Source organism: Hyphopichia burtonii (genome assembly GCF_001661395.1).
Source record: "Hyphopichia burtonii NRRL Y-1933 unplaced genomic scaffold HYPBUscaffold_6, whole genome shotgun sequence".
Taxonomy (NCBI): Eukaryota; Fungi; Ascomycota; class Pichiomycetes; order Serinales; family Debaryomycetaceae; genus Hyphopichia; species Hyphopichia burtonii.
Window position 1 is genome coordinate 82,226 of NW_017963733.1, and position 16,475 is coordinate 98,700.

General features: G+C 35.6%; 8 protein-coding genes across 8 annotated transcripts; 7 read left to right on the forward strand and 1 right to left on the reverse strand.

Moving 5' to 3' along the window:
• Nucleotides 1–195: 195 nt before the first annotated feature.
• TUB1 (alpha-tubulin) lies at nucleotides 196–2,099 on the forward strand (the record flags this gene model as incomplete). Its single annotated transcript, XM_020219795.1, has 2 exons — nucleotides 196–298; nucleotides 778–2,099. The coding sequence occupies exons 1-2, from the start codon at nucleotides 274–276 to the stop codon at nucleotides 2,097–2,099; spliced, it is 1,347 nt and encodes a 448-aa protein (XP_020074912.1). The 5' UTR covers nucleotides 196–273.
• Nucleotides 2,100–2,433: 334 nt separating this feature from the next.
• Nucleotides 2,434–3,775, forward strand: HYPBUDRAFT_218232 (cytochrome-b5 reductase). Its single transcript, XM_020223091.1, has one exon. It carries the CDS (start codon nucleotides 2,523–2,525, stop codon nucleotides 3,438–3,440), a length of 918 nt encoding a protein of 305 aa, XP_020074913.1. The 5' UTR covers nucleotides 2,434–2,522; the 3' UTR covers nucleotides 3,441–3,775.
• Nucleotide 3,776: 1 nt separating this feature from the next.
• Nucleotides 3,777–5,219, forward strand: HYPBUDRAFT_218266 (Aldo/keto reductase). Its single transcript, XM_020223093.1, has one exon. It carries the CDS (start codon nucleotides 3,900–3,902, stop codon nucleotides 4,950–4,952), a length of 1,053 nt encoding a protein of 350 aa, XP_020074914.1. The 5' UTR covers nucleotides 3,777–3,899; the 3' UTR covers nucleotides 4,953–5,219.
• Nucleotides 5,059–6,343, forward strand: HYPBUDRAFT_218241 (aldo/keto reductase family protein). Its single transcript, XM_020223092.1, has one exon. It carries the CDS (start codon nucleotides 5,274–5,276, stop codon nucleotides 6,318–6,320), a length of 1,047 nt encoding a protein of 348 aa, XP_020074915.1. The 5' UTR covers nucleotides 5,059–5,273; the 3' UTR covers nucleotides 6,321–6,343.
• Nucleotides 6,344–6,905: 562 nt separating this feature from the next.
• HYPBUDRAFT_95839 (uncharacterized protein) lies at nucleotides 6,906–7,427 on the forward strand (the record flags this gene model as incomplete). The annotated part of the gene is made up of 1 exon (XM_020223954.1): nucleotides 6,906–7,427. A coding segment is annotated over one exon (522 nt), but the record flags the coding sequence as incomplete, so codon positions are not given.
• A 515-nt stretch (nucleotides 7,428–7,942) lies between these two features.
• Nucleotides 7,943–9,553, forward strand: HYPBUDRAFT_153477 (uncharacterized protein). The gene has a single exon (XM_020221567.1). It carries the CDS (start codon nucleotides 8,006–8,008, stop codon nucleotides 9,536–9,538), a length of 1,533 nt encoding a protein of 510 aa, XP_020074917.1. The 5' UTR covers nucleotides 7,943–8,005; the 3' UTR covers nucleotides 9,539–9,553.
• A 144-nt stretch (nucleotides 9,554–9,697) lies between these two features.
• HYPBUDRAFT_112043 (translation initiation factor 3 subunit) lies at nucleotides 9,698–13,699 on the reverse strand (the record flags this gene model as incomplete). The annotated part of the gene is made up of 1 exon (XM_020218877.1): nucleotides 9,698–13,699. One exon carries the CDS (start codon nucleotides 13,697–13,699, stop codon nucleotides 9,698–9,700), a length of 4,002 nt encoding a protein of 1,333 aa, XP_020074918.1.
• Nucleotides 13,700–13,866: 167 nt separating this feature from the next.
• HYPBUDRAFT_153479 (SCF ubiquitin ligase complex subunit) lies at nucleotides 13,867–16,369 on the forward strand. The gene has a single exon (XM_020221568.1). The coding sequence runs from the start codon at nucleotides 14,238–14,240 to the stop codon at nucleotides 16,332–16,334; it is 2,097 nt and encodes a 698-aa protein (XP_020074919.1). The 5' UTR covers nucleotides 13,867–14,237; the 3' UTR covers nucleotides 16,335–16,369.
• The last annotated feature ends 106 nt before the right edge of the window (nucleotides 16,370–16,475 follow it).

A 16,475-nucleotide genomic window follows, 5' to 3' on the forward strand; every position in this document is an offset into this window, starting at 1 on the left:
AATAGCGGACTGCACACAACCCGTGATTTAACGAGCAAAAAGTAAACAAATCAAAATTAAACGGAGAGCCACTAACAAAACAAAAAAAAAGTGGGATAAAAAATTGAAAAGACACTGTAAGAAATCAAAACAATACACAAAGGATTTGTTTTTTTTGATCAAATTTTTTTAGTTTTTCCTCTTCTACAACTAAGAGGATTTCAAAATTACTAATATCTCTTTTTAAACGTAGGTTGAATCCATCGAATACATCTATAATATAGTATATTTACAATGAGAGAAGTTATTAGTGTCAATGGTATGTTCAAATGAATGAAAATTCATTAGCCGCCCAAGTATCCGGCGATTTGATTTATGATATCCAATCATGCTGATCTATTCGGAATGCCAGCTGATTTATCTAATCGATTGATGATCCATCTAATGTGTTCAGCGAACCATTCAGTGATTTACTCAACGAGTTATTCAGCTATTTACTCAGCCATTTATTCAACGAGTTATTTAGCTATTTATTCAGCAATTTATTCAACGAGTTATTCAGCTATTCAGCAATTTATTCAACGAGTTATTTAGCTATTTACTCAGCAATTTATTCAACGAGTTATTCAGCTATTTACTCAGCAATTTATTCAACGAGTTATTCAGCTATTTACTCAGCAATTTATTCAGCGAGTTATTCAGCTATTCAGCAATTTATTCAACGATTTAGTCAACGATTCAATGTTCAATGATCAAAGGATACACGCGATTTATTAACTAATACTAACAAATTTATAGTCGGTCAAGCTGGTTGTCAAATTGGTAATGCCTGTTGGGAATTATATTCTCAAGAACATGGTATTAGACCAGATGGTTACTTACAAGATGGTTTAGAAAGACCAAAAGGTGGTGATGAAGGGTTTTCTACCTTTTTCTCCGAAACTGGTTCTGGTAAATATGTTCCAAGAGCTTTATACGTTGATTTAGAACCAAATGTTATTGATGAAGTTCGTACTGGTGCTTATAGACACTTATTCCACCCAGAACAATTGATTGCTGGTAAAGAAGATGCTGCCAATAATTATGCTAGAGGTCATTATACCGTTGGTAGAGAAATCTTGGATGATATTTTAGACAGAGTTAGAAGAATGACTGATCAATGTGACGGTTTACAAGGTTTCTTATTCACCCATTCTTTAGGTGGTGGTACCGGTTCAGGTTTAGGTTCTTTATTATTAGAACAATTATCCATTGATTATGGTAAAAAATCTAAATTAGAATTTGCGGTTTATCCAGCTCCCCAAGTTTCAACTTCTGTTGTTGAACCTTATAACACTGTTTTAACTACTCATACTACTTTAGAACATGCTGATTGTACTTTTATGGTTGATAATGAAGCTATTTATGATATGTGTCGTCGTAATTTAGATATTTCAAGACCAAGCTTTGGTGCTTTAAACAGTTTAATTGCTCAAGTTGTTTCTTCAGTTACTGCTTCTTTAAGATTTGATGGTTCTTTAAACGTTGATTTAAATGAATTTCAAACTAATTTAGTTCCTTATCCAAGAATTCATTTCCCATTGGTTTCTTATGCTCCAGTTTTTTCAAAAGCTAGATCTACTCATGAATCAAATAATGTTTCTGAAATTACTGCTTCTTGTTTCGAACCTGGTAATCAATTAGTTAAATGTGATCCAAGAATTGGTAAATATATGGCTACTTGTTTATTATATCGTGGTGATGTTGTTACTAGAGATGTTCAAAATTCAGTTGCTCAAATTAAAGCTAAAAAAACTGTTCAATTAGTTGATTGGTGTCCAACTGGTTTTAAAATTGGTATTTGTTTCCAACCTCCAACTTCAATTCCTGGTTCTGAATTGGCTTCTGCTAAAAGAGCCGTTTGTATGTTATCTAATACTACTGCTATTGCTGAAGCTTGGAAGAGAATCGATAAAAAATTCGATTTAATGTATTCTAAAAGAGCTTTCGTTCATTGGTATGTTGGTGAAGGTATGGAAGAAGGTGAATTTACTGAAGCAAGAGAAGATTTGGCTGCTTTGGAAAGAGATTATGAAGAAGTTGGTACTGATTCTTTCCCAGAAGAAGAAGAAGAATATTAATCTTTCAAATTTCTCTTATCAATTCATCTTTGCTTATTTCAATTCTAGTTTTTTTTTTTGTTTTCTTCACATCTCTTTCATCATAGTGTTTAACAATTTATAATACCCTATTCACTTTAAGGTGTTTTCTCTCTATAATCTCCATGCTTTTTTAATTTATTTTTTTTTTTTTATAGTAATCTAATGTTTCGCCAGCATGACCTTGTCGTAGGTTTGTAGATCTTAATTATTTGTATTGGGTTTTGTAAGCTAAAGACGGAGTGACTGCATACGAGGGCGTTTTCGCTTCTTTCGGTAGCTGCCTAATTTTTTTTTTTTTTTTTTTTTTTTTTTTTTTTTTTTTTTTTTTTTTCACTCTATTGACAGCAGACTATTAGTATTTTACTTAGTAGTTTTACTTATTCTTCTACGGTTGGTTACAAGATGGAAGACAAAAGATACTTGTTGGATACACCGCTCCATGGGATTTATATTCCAGTTGGGCTTATATTGTTTGGTACCTGTTTGTTTGGCTTTGAATACCTTCCATATAGTATTACGTTTGTTGTAATTGTTGTTAGTTTTAAATCGTATGAAGCGATTAAAAGAAGATCTTCCTTAGATGCAGTTAAATGGAATGATTTTGAATTGATTGATAAAACAATCATTAGTCGTAATTCTGCCATCTATCGTTTTAAATTAAATCGTGACGATGAAATCTTAGATATTCCAACTGGACATCATGTTGCTTGTTGTTTTGAAGTTGATGGTAAAGATGAAATTAGATATTATTCTCCAATATCAAATAAGTTTGATACTGGGTTTTTCGATATTTTAGTTAAATCTTACGAAAATGGTAAAGTTAGTACTAGATTTGCTAGTTTAAAAGAAGGTCAATCGGTTAAATTTAGAGGTCCAGTTGGTAGATTAGATTATAAACCAAATATGGCTAAAGAAATTGGTTTAATTGCTGGTGGTTCCGGTATTACTCCAATCTTACAAGTTATAACTGAAATTATTACCACTCCCGAAGATAATACTAAAATTTCTTTAATTTTTGCTAATGAAACTCTTAATGATATTTTATTGAAAAATGAAATTGATGAATTAGCTAAAAAATACCCTAATTTTAAAGTCCATTATACTTTAGCTTCTCCTCCTCAAATTAATTGGTTAGGCGATACTGGATACGTTACCAAAGAAATGATTTCGGAACATTTACCTAAACCTGACCCTGAAAATAGATTATTCATTTGTGGCCCTCCAGAAATGAAAAAATTACTTATTCAATTGACTGAAGAATTAGGCTGGGAAAAGGCAGTAATGAAATCCCAACCCCACGATCAAGTCTTTTGCTTCTAGTCCATCTTTATTGCATCTTTTTGTTTTATAGCTTTAATTAATATAGATTCATTTTCTTAACAAACGAAGTTTCTAATCCCTAAATCCTTCTTGCTGACTAATTGTATCGGCTCCTCTGTTTAACTGCAAACAATACATTAAGGAGATCTGTAGTTCCAATGGGGAAGTACCAAGTATTGAATAAGCTTCACAGCTATTACACCCTAATCCCGTCAAGATCGGGTCGGTTTTTGCAAGGTTTTTGTTTTCGTTTTTTTGTTGACAGTTCGCTTACAAGCGGAGATATGGCCCATAGTTAAGCTCGGTCTAAACCTCATTAGCTATACCAAGATGTTTTTTTTGCTTATTGACAACTGATATAAATACGTGCTAAAGAATTAAGGTACATGCAGAGATTCTTGAAGATCAATTGACTAGACTAAATTAACAAATCGATTATCAATTGAAAAATCAAGGACAATGAGTTTCAAGCCGGTTGAACTTCACGATAAACTCAGTTATGGTACTATGACCCTAACTGCTACGCCAGAATCAAAACCAATTGAAGCAAATGTGGAAACGGTTCAATATGTGGTTAATAAGTATGATGTTACTTTTGTTAACTGGGGGGAGTTTTACGATCAGACTCCTGATGGACCTGCTAATTTGGTCCTTATGAAAAAGTTTTTGGAGTCAAATGATGATGAAACAAATAGAAAGTTGGTTTTTTCAATCAAAGGTGGTTACAAATTGGCAGTGCATAAGCCACAAGGATCCAAGGAAGGTATTACTGCGTCAATTAAGAATATTTTGAGCTATCTTCCTCAAGATAGGTCTAAAAGACCCAAAATTTTATTTGAAGCTGCTAGAAGAGATTTCGAAGTTCCATATGATAAAACCATTGAGTACATTGCTGATTTCGTGAAATCTGGTGACATTGACGGGATTTCTCTTTCTGAAGTCGGAACTGAATCAATCAGAAAAGCCGTTAGTGTATACCCCATCTCTGCCGTTGAATTAGAATTGTCTTTAACTTGTCAAGATTTAATCTATAATGGGGTTTTAGAAGAATTGGCTAAACAGCAAATTCCAATTGTTGCCTATTCTCCAATTGGTAGAGGTATTCTTACCGATTATACTGTTGAAAATAGTGAAAGTTTCCTTGATTCACTCCATGAAAATGATTTCAGACGTCATTTTGGTAAATTCCAACCAGAAAACTATAAACACAATTTACAAGTGGTTAAGAAATTGTATGACTTTGCTCATAATAAGAAAAACACTTCTTTGGAATCATTAGCCTTATCATGGATCTTGAAACTTTCTGAATTACCCGAATTCGAAGGTATCAAGAATCTCCCTAAGATCATCCCAATTCCTGGTGGTAGCACTATCGAAAGAATCGATAAAAACTTCGGTAACATTGTGGAATTATCCGATGCCGATTTAGCAGAAATTCAAAGTATTACCAAAGGTTTTGAAGTTAAAGGAGTCAGATATACTGAACAAGCAGAACATTTACTTTTTGCCTAGACCTTAATATATAAGCTTCTATAACTGTATGCCATAGATCTGTGTATACCACAATATGATTCTTCTTATTTATGATTTGACACATGACACTTCTGTAGCCTTGCCCTTGTTATTCGGTGATAATCATTTGAAGTATTTACATTTCGGACTTGATATTTTTCACTTCGCAGTATTCAAAAGCCAACAGGTTCGTAATGTTGGCCGGTTTGGGCAAGTGTTTGCCACTCCTTAAGCTCGACTCCACTCTGGAAAGTATATAAAGCAACTCAGATTCCTTCATTGAAGTACCAGATTCTATTGATCAATTTCAATATCTTCAAAATGTCTTATTCTCCTGTTAAACTCCACGGTAATTTTGGCTTTGGTACTATGAGTCTTACTTGGACTCCCCAACCTAAACCAAGACAACAATCGCTTGACTCAATCAAGTACGTGATTGAAAACCACAATGTTTCATTTCTCAATTGGGGAGAGTTTTACGGTCATAACGGTAGTCCTTCGAATTTAGAATTACTTAAAGATTTTTTAGAAAAAAATGATTCTGCTGAAAATAGAAAGTTGGTTTTTTCAATCAAAGGTGCAGTTGATACTAAAACTTTGGTTCCAAACGGATCTAAAGAGTCAGTTGAACGCTCTATCAATCATATTCTTTCTTACTTCCCAAAAGATAAGGCCAAAAGACCACAAATTCTTTTTGAAATTGCTAGAAGAGATTTCAAAACTCCTTATGAAGAAACTGTTGGTTACATTGCTGAATTTGTCAAAGCAGGTAAGATTGATGGAATTTCTCTTTCTGAAGTTGGTGCTGAGTCAATTTCCAAGGCAATCAGTGTGTTCCCAATCTCTGCTGTTGAGTTAGAATTATCTTTATTATGTCAAGATTTAATCTTCAACGGTGTTTTGGAAGAATTATCGAAAAGACAAATTCCAATCATTGCTTATAGTCCTCTTTGTAGAGGTTTACTTACTGATCATGCTGCTGAAACTGCTGACACTTTCTTGGATTCAATTCCCGAAGGTGACATCAGACATCACATGGATAAGTTTAGCCCTGAAAATTATAAGCACAATATTGAAATTGTTAAAAAATTATATGATTTTGCTCACTCCAAAGGTACCTCTTTAGAGTCATTGGCCTTATCATGGATTTTGAAGATCTCTCAATTGCCTGAGTTCGAGGGTATTAAGAATGTTACTAAAATCCTACCTATTCCAAGTGGTAGTACAAAAGAAAAAATTGATAAAAACTTTGGTAACTTGGTTGAATTAACTAATGGCGACTTGGCTGAAATTCAAAAAATTACCACCGACAACAAAGTCAAGGGTTACAGATACCAGAAACATATTGACTTTATGAATTTTGCTTAATCGCAAGCGTTATACTTATGTATTTTGTGTATTATGTTAATAGATTTTTGCAATTATTTTCAACATTCTGCGAAAAACGTATTGCTGCAACCCGTAAAATCTTAACAGCAGCCCAAACTGCTTGATCTGCCCGTACTACTTAATCTTAATAACAACCTATACTGCTTAACAATATCAAAACGTATAGATGCGTTACAGAGGGGTTTTCCGATTTTAGAAAAACGGCAATGGTATGGGCTTAGCTTTTATGGGTCTGTGATTTAGTATTAAGTAGTCGATCACCGAAGCAAAGGCCAAATAAGAAGCTTGGCCCGCCATTCTACTAATGCTATTCTTCGTCCAAGCCTGAACGTTACCCTACTAGTGCTATTCTCCGTTGTATCCGGATGTCTAATCATCACTACTCTGTTGGCCTCCCAAAAGGCCAAGGTACGGGTTTTTCTCAAGAATTTTCAAGATAAAACTCATTTGCATCTCATCTCGACCAACCACAACTACTCATACCCCAAGATGAGTTACAACAGATACAACGGGGGAAACCGGGACCGCTACAACCACCACCACCATCATAATAACCATTCAAAGGACGATAAAACATTCTGTGATTTCTATCGAAGAATCGGAGCGTGTCGCCACGGAGAACGATGTTCACGTAAGCACGTTAAACCAAGTCTATCGGATACTGTGCTTTTACCCAATCTATACCAAAACCCCAAGTTGAATAAAAATGAGGGAGAGGAAATGAACCCTAGACAGCTAGAACAGTATTTCGACCATTTTTTCAAAGACGTCTTTATACGATTTGCCCAAATTGGAGAAGTTTATGCCATGGTGGTGAGTGAAAATGACAATAATCACTTGAATGGTAATGTCTACGTTAAATTCAAAGATCCAGAGCTGGCAGAACAAGCCGTGGTACTCTTGAACCAAGAGTGGTTTGGTGGTCGTCCAGTCCACTGTGAACTATCACCAGTTTCCAACTTCAGCGATGCGGATTGCAGAGCTTACGAAACCAATACTTGTACCAGAGGAGATAAATGCAATTTCATGCATGTCCGGAGACCCACCGCAGAATTGAAAAGACAGCTATTCAAAAGCCAGGACAAAACCATCTTATTGCAAAAACTCCAGAAATTGTCCGGCGATGACCAGTACGGCCTGCAAATAAGGAAAGGTGGTGTCGACGCTAAGCTGTTCATCCCAGAGCCCATCCCCATCCCCATTTCGCAACTGGACCCTCTGCCAAACGAAGAACCGGTCGACCCAACTAATGATACCAATATTTCCTCAACCGCAGCCGTTGAAAGATTATTTGCCCGATAGTTACATAGCGTTCCCTGCTTTAATGCACCCAAATACTTCTATTTTGCCCCGTACTCTCTTGTTTAACCTCGTATCCAATCTAATCCCTCCGGATCGTTTCCAGCCAATTGTAGTCCGGAGTCGGCTAAAGCTTTGCGCGAACCTCTCGCTCCAGAGAAAACGGACGGAACGACTGCAACCCCATATTTCAGAACCGGTTTAGGCCTATTCGAATCTTTTTTTTTTTTTTTTTCGTTCGTTCTCTATTTTTTTTTTTGTTTTGTTAGAGAAATTGATTTTTTTTCTCTCTCTCTTTATGATTTCAAGATTCAACCTTGCTGCTTTTCTCTTAATCTTTCATATCTTGAGTCCTATCCCCCCTGATGAGTCTATCTAGTCTATACGGGAACAGTCTTCGGGTTGTTCATTGTCAGGCCCTAACATTGCCACGCGTTAGGCTCAAATCGGTGACTGGCGACGTAAATTCTCATTCTATCTTAAAGTTGGGTGGACGTAACTTTCTGTCGAGAAATTTTTTTGTTCAAGATCAGCCTGGTGGTACCAGGACTTCTTTATCAAATACAGCTAGATTCATCTCTTCGCCGCTGTTTTATACCCCAAGACCTAGAGCCAGAATAAAAAGGGTTTCTTCCAAGGAATTTTCCAGTTATTGCCTACCATTGAACCAATCCAGTAATAAATCGCATAAAGAAATGTCTTCCCATGATCATACTCACGTAAAGGAGTCTGATAAGACTTCCCATGATCACCATCATTCGCATGAAGGTGGGGGTCTTTTCAGTCATTCCCACTCCCATGACCTTCATCAACCAAATGAACTTTTGTCAACCTCAAAGGAATCTTTCAAATCGAACCCGGCTGTCCGTATCACTTGGATAGGTCTACTTGTTAACGTGTCAATGGTGATTACAAAGGGGATTGGTGGGATATATTTCCATTCGCAATCGCTTATTGCTGATGCTATCCACTCGGTTTCGGATATGGTTGCGGATTTCTTAACTTTGGCAACGGTTAACGTGGCTGCCAAAGTTGGTCACTCCACCCATTTCCCATTGGGTTATGGGAAAATTGAGACGGTGGGATCGTTCTTGGTTAGTGGTGTTTTGATTTTCGCCGGGGTTTCTGTTGGTTGGTCTTCGTTATTACAAATTTTTGAATTCGCTTTACCTCACTATATCTATGAATACGCTTCAATGATTCAAATTGGTCACTCTCATTCCCATGGTGGTTTCTCCGAAGCCATTGGTGATCAGACCCATTCTCATTCCCATTCCCAGGCTCCCATTGATCAACCCGAGACTTATAGAGAAGTTCCCAATATCAATGCAGCCTGGTTGGCCGGTGGTTCAATCATCGTCAAAGAACTTCTTTATCATAAAACCATGCAGATCGGTCTTGAAAATAACTCCAAAGTCTTGGTTGCCAACGCATGGCACCACCGTGTGGATTCTTTAACTGCCTTTGTTGCTCTTCTCACGGTCACTGGTGGAGTTCTTTTCAATGTCGCTTGGTTGGATTCAATTGGTGGGTTATGTGTTTCCTTACTTATCATTAGAGCTGGCTGGGGTACGTTTAAATCTTCTTGGTATGAATTGATTGATCGTGGTGAAGCAAAAGATAGCGAGTTTTACGAAAAAATTAAATCCATCGTTGATAAAGAAATCGAAGTCATTGCAAAAGGAAATTTCAAATTAGACGACTTGTCGGTCATGTCTTCTGGTGCAAATACAAATATATATATTCATCTTGGAACCCCCCATGGCGAGAATTACAATTTACCCGATTTAAATAAAATTGAATCAAGCTTGGCTCATGCCATCAAGAAAGATGATAAGTTTGTTAGAAATATCTTCATTCTGTTCAAAGAACAGCAACAAAAACAACTTGATGATTAGACAATAGATATGCTCTTATGTATATACACATTTTTATAATATATTCACTTTATTTATGAATAGTAAAGATTTTCATTTCTATATAACTTTATACAAATTATTTTCATGACATGATATTCACTTTTATAATAACTAATTACAGGATTTATTGACAACTATTTACTTTTTTGATTTCTTTGAGTTTTTACCATTTTTTTTACCTTTAGATGAACCTTCAATGAAATTTAAAATATCATCAACAGATTGAGTGGCAATTTCGGGATTTGGTTGGGCTGATTGTTTCTTTGCTTTCTTACCATTCTTGACTGGTGCAGATGGAGCTTCAGTAACTGATTTAACTTTAAACTTACCCTTATGAGCTGCGGCTTGTTGAGCTAACACTTTTCTCTTTTCTGCAGCTTGATGTTCATTATATGCTAAGTAAGTACCAATGTTACCAACCAATGCGGAAACATCTTTATTCAAACGGTCTTCTGGTCCAACTAATTTATCAAGACCTTCAGCAACTTTTTTGAAAACTTTTAAGGATTCTTCATATTTACCTTCTTGTAATAAGACAAATGCATATTTGTATCTAAGCATGGTACTGATAGAAGAGGAATCATCATTTAATTTATCAGAAGCTTCAATAGCAGCTAAATAGAATTTTTCAGATTGTTTGAATAATTTATGTTCACCCAAAATTTCAGCTAAATTAGATAAAGTATTGACAGATGATGGATGTCCTTCACCAAAAACGAAGCTCCAATCATCAAAAGCCTTTTTGTACAAGTGGAAAGCATTAACAAAGTCACCATTTGCAGCTTCCAAAAATGCTGCATTAATGTAATTGGTAATGGTTTCATAAGAATCAAAACCGTTGGTTCTCTCACTTAAAATACATGCCTTACGAGCAACATTACAAGCTTCGGTCTTGAATCCTAAGTCAGCATATGATTGTGCTAAAAGTGAGTTGAATTTAGTGGTTTGTTGATGAACACCACCATAAACTTGTTCATAAATTGAAGCCAATTCAGTCAATAAGTTAACACCAATTTCAGTATCACCCTTGTAAATTTGAAGCCTAGCAGTTTCGAAAATTTCATCAAGTAAAAGAGCCTTATAAGTAGAGTCTTTAACGATAGGGACGAAATTCACAATATCATCGGCTACAAAGATGGTAGTACGTGGAGTAACAACTTCAACAACTTGTTGTTGGTCTTTAGAATGCTTCTTCTTATTCTTTTTGGTTTTGGTAGTTTCAACAACTTGAGATTGAATAGATAATTTGTCTTTGATAGCATCAAAGCTTTCTTTGGTAAAACCGTAATCTTGCGCTTTCCATTGAATACCAAATTTAAGAGCAATTTCTCTGAATAACTGTAATGGTCTAATTAAGTCACTATTCCAGTAATTTGGTAAATCATATCTATAACGAACGAAGACTTCGGATTTGATTAATTCCAAAACACTTGCAGTATTCAACTTAGAAAATTCAAAGTCTTCTTCATTGTAGAAAGATTTCAAAACATCATCAATTTGGACATCAGGATTTTCATTGATTCCTGCTCCAAATAAACAGTTATGGAAATGAGAAACAAATTCATTTTTCAAGTAAACTGGGACAAGTTTACCTAATTTACGTAATAAATGTTTAACAGCTCTGGCAACCATTTCTTGAACAAGGACCTTGTAAAGAGCATTGTAATGAGAAACTGAGGAATCAATGTTGAGATTGGTTTGTTCTTTTTCTTTATTTTCATCCTTAGCTTCTTCGGCTTCATTCTTAGCTTTTTCTTCAGCTTCCTTTTGTCTGGTCTCTGGAGATTTGGCTTTTTCTTCTTCAGCCTTTTTAGCATCATCAGCTTTTTTGGCTTCGACTTTTTCAAGATTAGCTTTTGAAGATTCCTCAATTTCAGCTAATCTGGCGTCTTTTTTGACTAAACATTGTTCAGCAAGAATACCTAAGTATCTCATGTTGATACCTTGTCTATGTAAGACATCAGTCAAGTTATTACCGTCAAATGGAACAACAGATTTACCGATTTGATCCAAAAATTCTTCAACCAATTTATCCTTGATGAAGTTGGAGAGGTATCTAACATCTTCTTGTTCTTCTTTGTTCTCATTGACACCAGTGAAAACATCAGGATTAAGAACAATTTGATCATAAGGAATATTAATTTGAGGTTTTTCCCCTTCAGTGGTTTCCAAAGGTTTACCTTCCTTTTCTAAACGTTCAGTTTCAACTTTTAAGAAAGCGGCAACTTTTCTCTTATACCACTCTTCAACAGCTTCGTGTCTAATTACGGCTTCTCTATGAGGATAAGAAGTTTCTTTTGATTCATCGTAATGAGATTCAATGAATTCAATATCAAGTGGAGTAGTTCTGTATAAATCAATAACGTACTTACGATCGTCTGTACCAATAATACCCTTAATGTCTTTAGAAGTGTTAAGTTCACCATTGGATTTGACACCGCTTTCAAGTTCAACAGAATGTGGCTTTACGTGTAAAGCTTGAGCGATTGGTTTTAAAGCATTATTGAATTTTTCATTAGCTAAAACACTTGAGTGATCAGTGGTCAAACCATAAGCAACTTTATCAGCTGGTTCAGCTCCTTCTTCATCAACCGGTTCTGGGCTATTGAAAATACCTGGTACAGGAGCTTGACAAATGATTCTTTCACCTAAGTAGTCAACAATACAGGTCACCAAGTTATGAATACCATCAGCGTCAATATGATTCAAAATTCTAACCCCTGCCAAGTCTTTAGAAGCAGCATATCTTGCAGCTTCATCATCACCGGTATTCTCAAAAGCACCAGTTGCATCAACACTAAAAGAGTAGAAAACACCATTCTTCAAATAAATTTGTCTGTCGTATTGTTCATTAGGATTTAAAGAAGAAAGATTACCTTTGATGATTTCAATGGCAGTTTCGGTGGCCACTTTTTTAAATTCGAATAATGATTTGTTGATCAATCTTTCCCTTAAAATTCTTTGGTTGATGGTATCTTTAGGTAATTCTTTAATAGCTTGGAAGTCATCATTCCAATCTTTAACAAAATCAGAACCATCGACACCAAAAGAAATAGCAGGTAATTGAGCTCTAGAAGAATCAGGTTGAACAACGGAAATTTCTGGATTGGCTAACCATGGATAAGATAATTGGGTGTTGGTTGGTAATAAATAAGTCTCAGGGTATTTAGTTGATTGACCTAACATTAATTCATTTTCAGCTATAGTTTTAGCAAATAATGGGGAAATAGAACTTACCAAATTGTACAAGATGAAATCTTTATGGAAAGAACCCTTTTCGTTAATCTTGATAATTGGGTTGAATCTAGCGGTTGAAGATCTATTCACAAAGAAACCAGATAAATGACATGTTATATGAATGATTTCACCTTCTAAAGTTTGTAAAGTTAAGTATAACAAATCACCTTTAGTTTTTTGAGCTGGAGGGACTGGAGACCATTGAGAAATAGACAAAGATTTAATTGGAATCTTCAAATCATTTATCACACTTGAAAAATTTCCATGGTTAGAGATAGAAGTAGTTTCACCAGAGATAAATTGGTCAGAGACACGGATGATATTAGCCTTTTCCTCATCGCTTAATTCCACTTCTGGTTCTTTTTCATCATTTCCACCTTCTTCGGGAGTAGATTCTTTAGAATTTTCATTTTGTTTAACTTCAGTTAATTCGACGTCATTGAACTTGGAAAGACCCCCGGCAACACCTAAATCTGAAGCAGTTCTGTCCAAAAAGTGCAAGCCAATAACTTCTCTAAACTTGAGAATATGTTCATAAACACCACTCAAATTGTAAGGTTTCTCCTTCAAAGATAAGTTCAAAATATCAAGAGTCTCAATAGGTAATTCCAATTGCGATAAAATACTCTCCAAATCAGCTGCATCGTCGAAAATTTCAGTGAGCTTAATACCTTTGAAGACAATATCATAGCTTGTAAGATGTTGGCAAGCTGGAATAATGGTCAAGGACTGTTTAATATCACCCAAGTTTTCCGAAAGGGATGAATTAACATCAACAGTTTGATTCTGTGGGGAGATGGAAGAAGGTAATTGGATCTTTAAAGTGATGACTTTAACCTCTTCTTGTTGTGGTTGGTTCTCTGCAGGAGCAGCACCACCATTACCTTCACCAGAATTAGACATATCTAAATGTTTGGTATCAGTGAAGAGTATAAGTTATTATAAAAGGTATTTGAAAGTTTAAAAACTCAAAAAATTTCAACATCTTTTTTTCGTTCAAAAAATTTTTCACCGAGCTCAAGATCTAATTCTCAAAGTTCCAGTGTGTTCCGAGTCGAGGTGCTACAATCGAGTTCACAACAGCAAATTATGTGAGTAAAATAAGTCTAATATTGGACAATTCAATGGTTAGAATTGTTTTTCGAAAAAAGACTGCAAAAATTGTGTTTGAAAAGCAACCGTTGCAACGAAAGTAGCATTATTTTGCTTTTTTAGATTTCCCCAAATTAGGGTGTACGGGTCCGGTGAACGGAAAAAAATATTACTCATAGATAGACCGGTTGATCTAACTCCATCGCTTCAAGAGATATTTGAACTCAAAAACGAAGTCAAAGCTTTGTGGGGGTTCATATTCACACCAAGACAGTCGTTAGAGTGGTGGAAGAGCATTGAAGAAGTATCTCCAGTCGACAAGTTTGCTTAAAAGGTGAGAATATAGAGCATGCCAGACCATCCAAACAAGACATTTTCAAACCACGTTTCGGTGGAACCCTCGATAACTACTGATTTCTTGGGAAATACCATTACTGATACGATAAATAGGTATGAAGGACCATCTGCTATTTCCAATGAGTCGGTGGAAGAAGATATAGTGAGAGCTTCGGTTAACGATTTGCCACTAGAAGTTTTGGTGCAAATTTTTGCAAATCTTGATCCAAGTCAACTAAGTTCACTTAGATTAGTTTGTAAGCATTGGAACCGAGCTGTGCTGGATAGAACTACATGGTCAAAGTCATTTACTACCAAGTTTGGGACTGGGTCCCAATTTGCCTCCGTATCAGGCTCTAGACAGTGGATTATCGAGTATTTCAATAGAATGAAAGTCTTAAAAAAATGGAATAAAGGAACGGGGATTCACCGGACTTATCAATTGATAACCAATAGTGGGGTTTATGACCACATTGGTAACTTATTGACCAATTTTGATCAAAACCGTTTGATGGCCATGTCGTTAGGTAGTGGAGGTATCATAATAACCAATCTTAATGATGGTAAAAATCAAATTTTCATACCTGGAAATGAGCTAATTTTTCGATTGAAGAAAGTTGTCATGAATTGGAATTATCTTTTGATGGTGAATGACGATAATGAAATTTTTTTGAAAAACTTAAATACTTCAACTAGTTCAGGGTCAACCAGGATATCCACTTTACAATTGCTTGATCCCGAAGACGAAAGAGAAGGAATAAATCCAAGATTGGATGAAATAACGTCAGTTGAAATCAAAAAGATCAATGATAAGCATAAAGAGGCTGTTGATATCATAACTTCATCAAGATCAGGGATCTTAAAATTTTGGACTATTGGAGGTAAGCTAATCAAGAGGCTAGCGTTGCCCGAAGGTATTCATCAAATAAAGTCCGACTTCAAGAAATCGATTATTGTAGTGGGTCTTACCAAAGTTTTCATTTTGAATTTTTACACATTAGAAATGATTGAAATCGATATCAGGATACCAGCGAATTACGTGGAACGATGTAAACTTGATCTTGACTACGGAGGCTCCAATATAATAATGTGGTGTGAGAATTTAATTGAAGTGATAAATTATCAAAATCCAAAGGAGCCAAAGTCTAAAAGTCTAAAAATCTCAAATGAAGATGGATATATAGTAGATGGTAAATTACAAACGTGTCTGGATTACCGATTGAACAACTACGATGATACAGTGGTTGGAGGAGATGCACTTTATTATGGGATAATATTATCTAGTAATAAGGTGATAATATGGAATATTCGAGATTCAAATTCAAGAATACAAGTTCAGACTGTTGTCGAGCCAATATTTAGTAAATATCATCCTCAAGTCACCGTACCGGAGGGTGAAACTGACTGCTATGTCAAAGAAATCGCATTCAATAGCAGTGTCTTATTAATTTCTGGCTATAACGGGTTCACTAATTTATACAATGTCCATACAGGAGAGTACTTACGAGAGGTTTCAGTCAAGTTTCCGAAAAAATTTAACCATTTCAATAACATAGCTGCCAGCACGGGATCAATTCGACTAAGTGAAGACGAAAAACTAACCTGTGGGGTAATTGTGTGTTTGGATATAGTTCAGTATTTTGAATTCGGAGAACAAGAAAAGTCATCATCCAACGTCAAGAGAAGAGTCAACGTTGGGCCTCAATGGCTGAATAAGCAATTGGTATACCAAAGCATCAAAGATCAAATGGATGATTTTGATCGCGATGAACATGGCAAGAGAAAAGAAGCATTATTGGTAGATAAATATAACGGAATCAAATACGATAACGAAGATGACGAATTGAGCGTGGCGCTAGCAATGAGTGAGAGTTTTAAACCTAACAAGCCAACACAATTGGATGAAGAGGAGCAATTGAGGTTAGTGCTTGAGATGTCAAAACAAGAAGAAGAACGGAAAAAACAATTACAACGAGATCAATGGAATCTCGATGATCTAATCGATGCTGAAGGGTCCTCATCGTCGAAACACACTCCTCCCCCGGACAATCCCGATGACGAGGAAGAGCAGCTAAGAAGGATCATCGAATTGTCTCTAATAGACCAATAGAATATTATAAATAATCAAAATGGACATCTATGTCCTTTCACCATTAATCTAAATGTAGTTTTGCGCTAAAAATGTCGTGCACTGTTTTGCGCTTGTTTTTTTTTTGGGTTGCAAAAATTATCTGAAAATCAAACCCCGTCA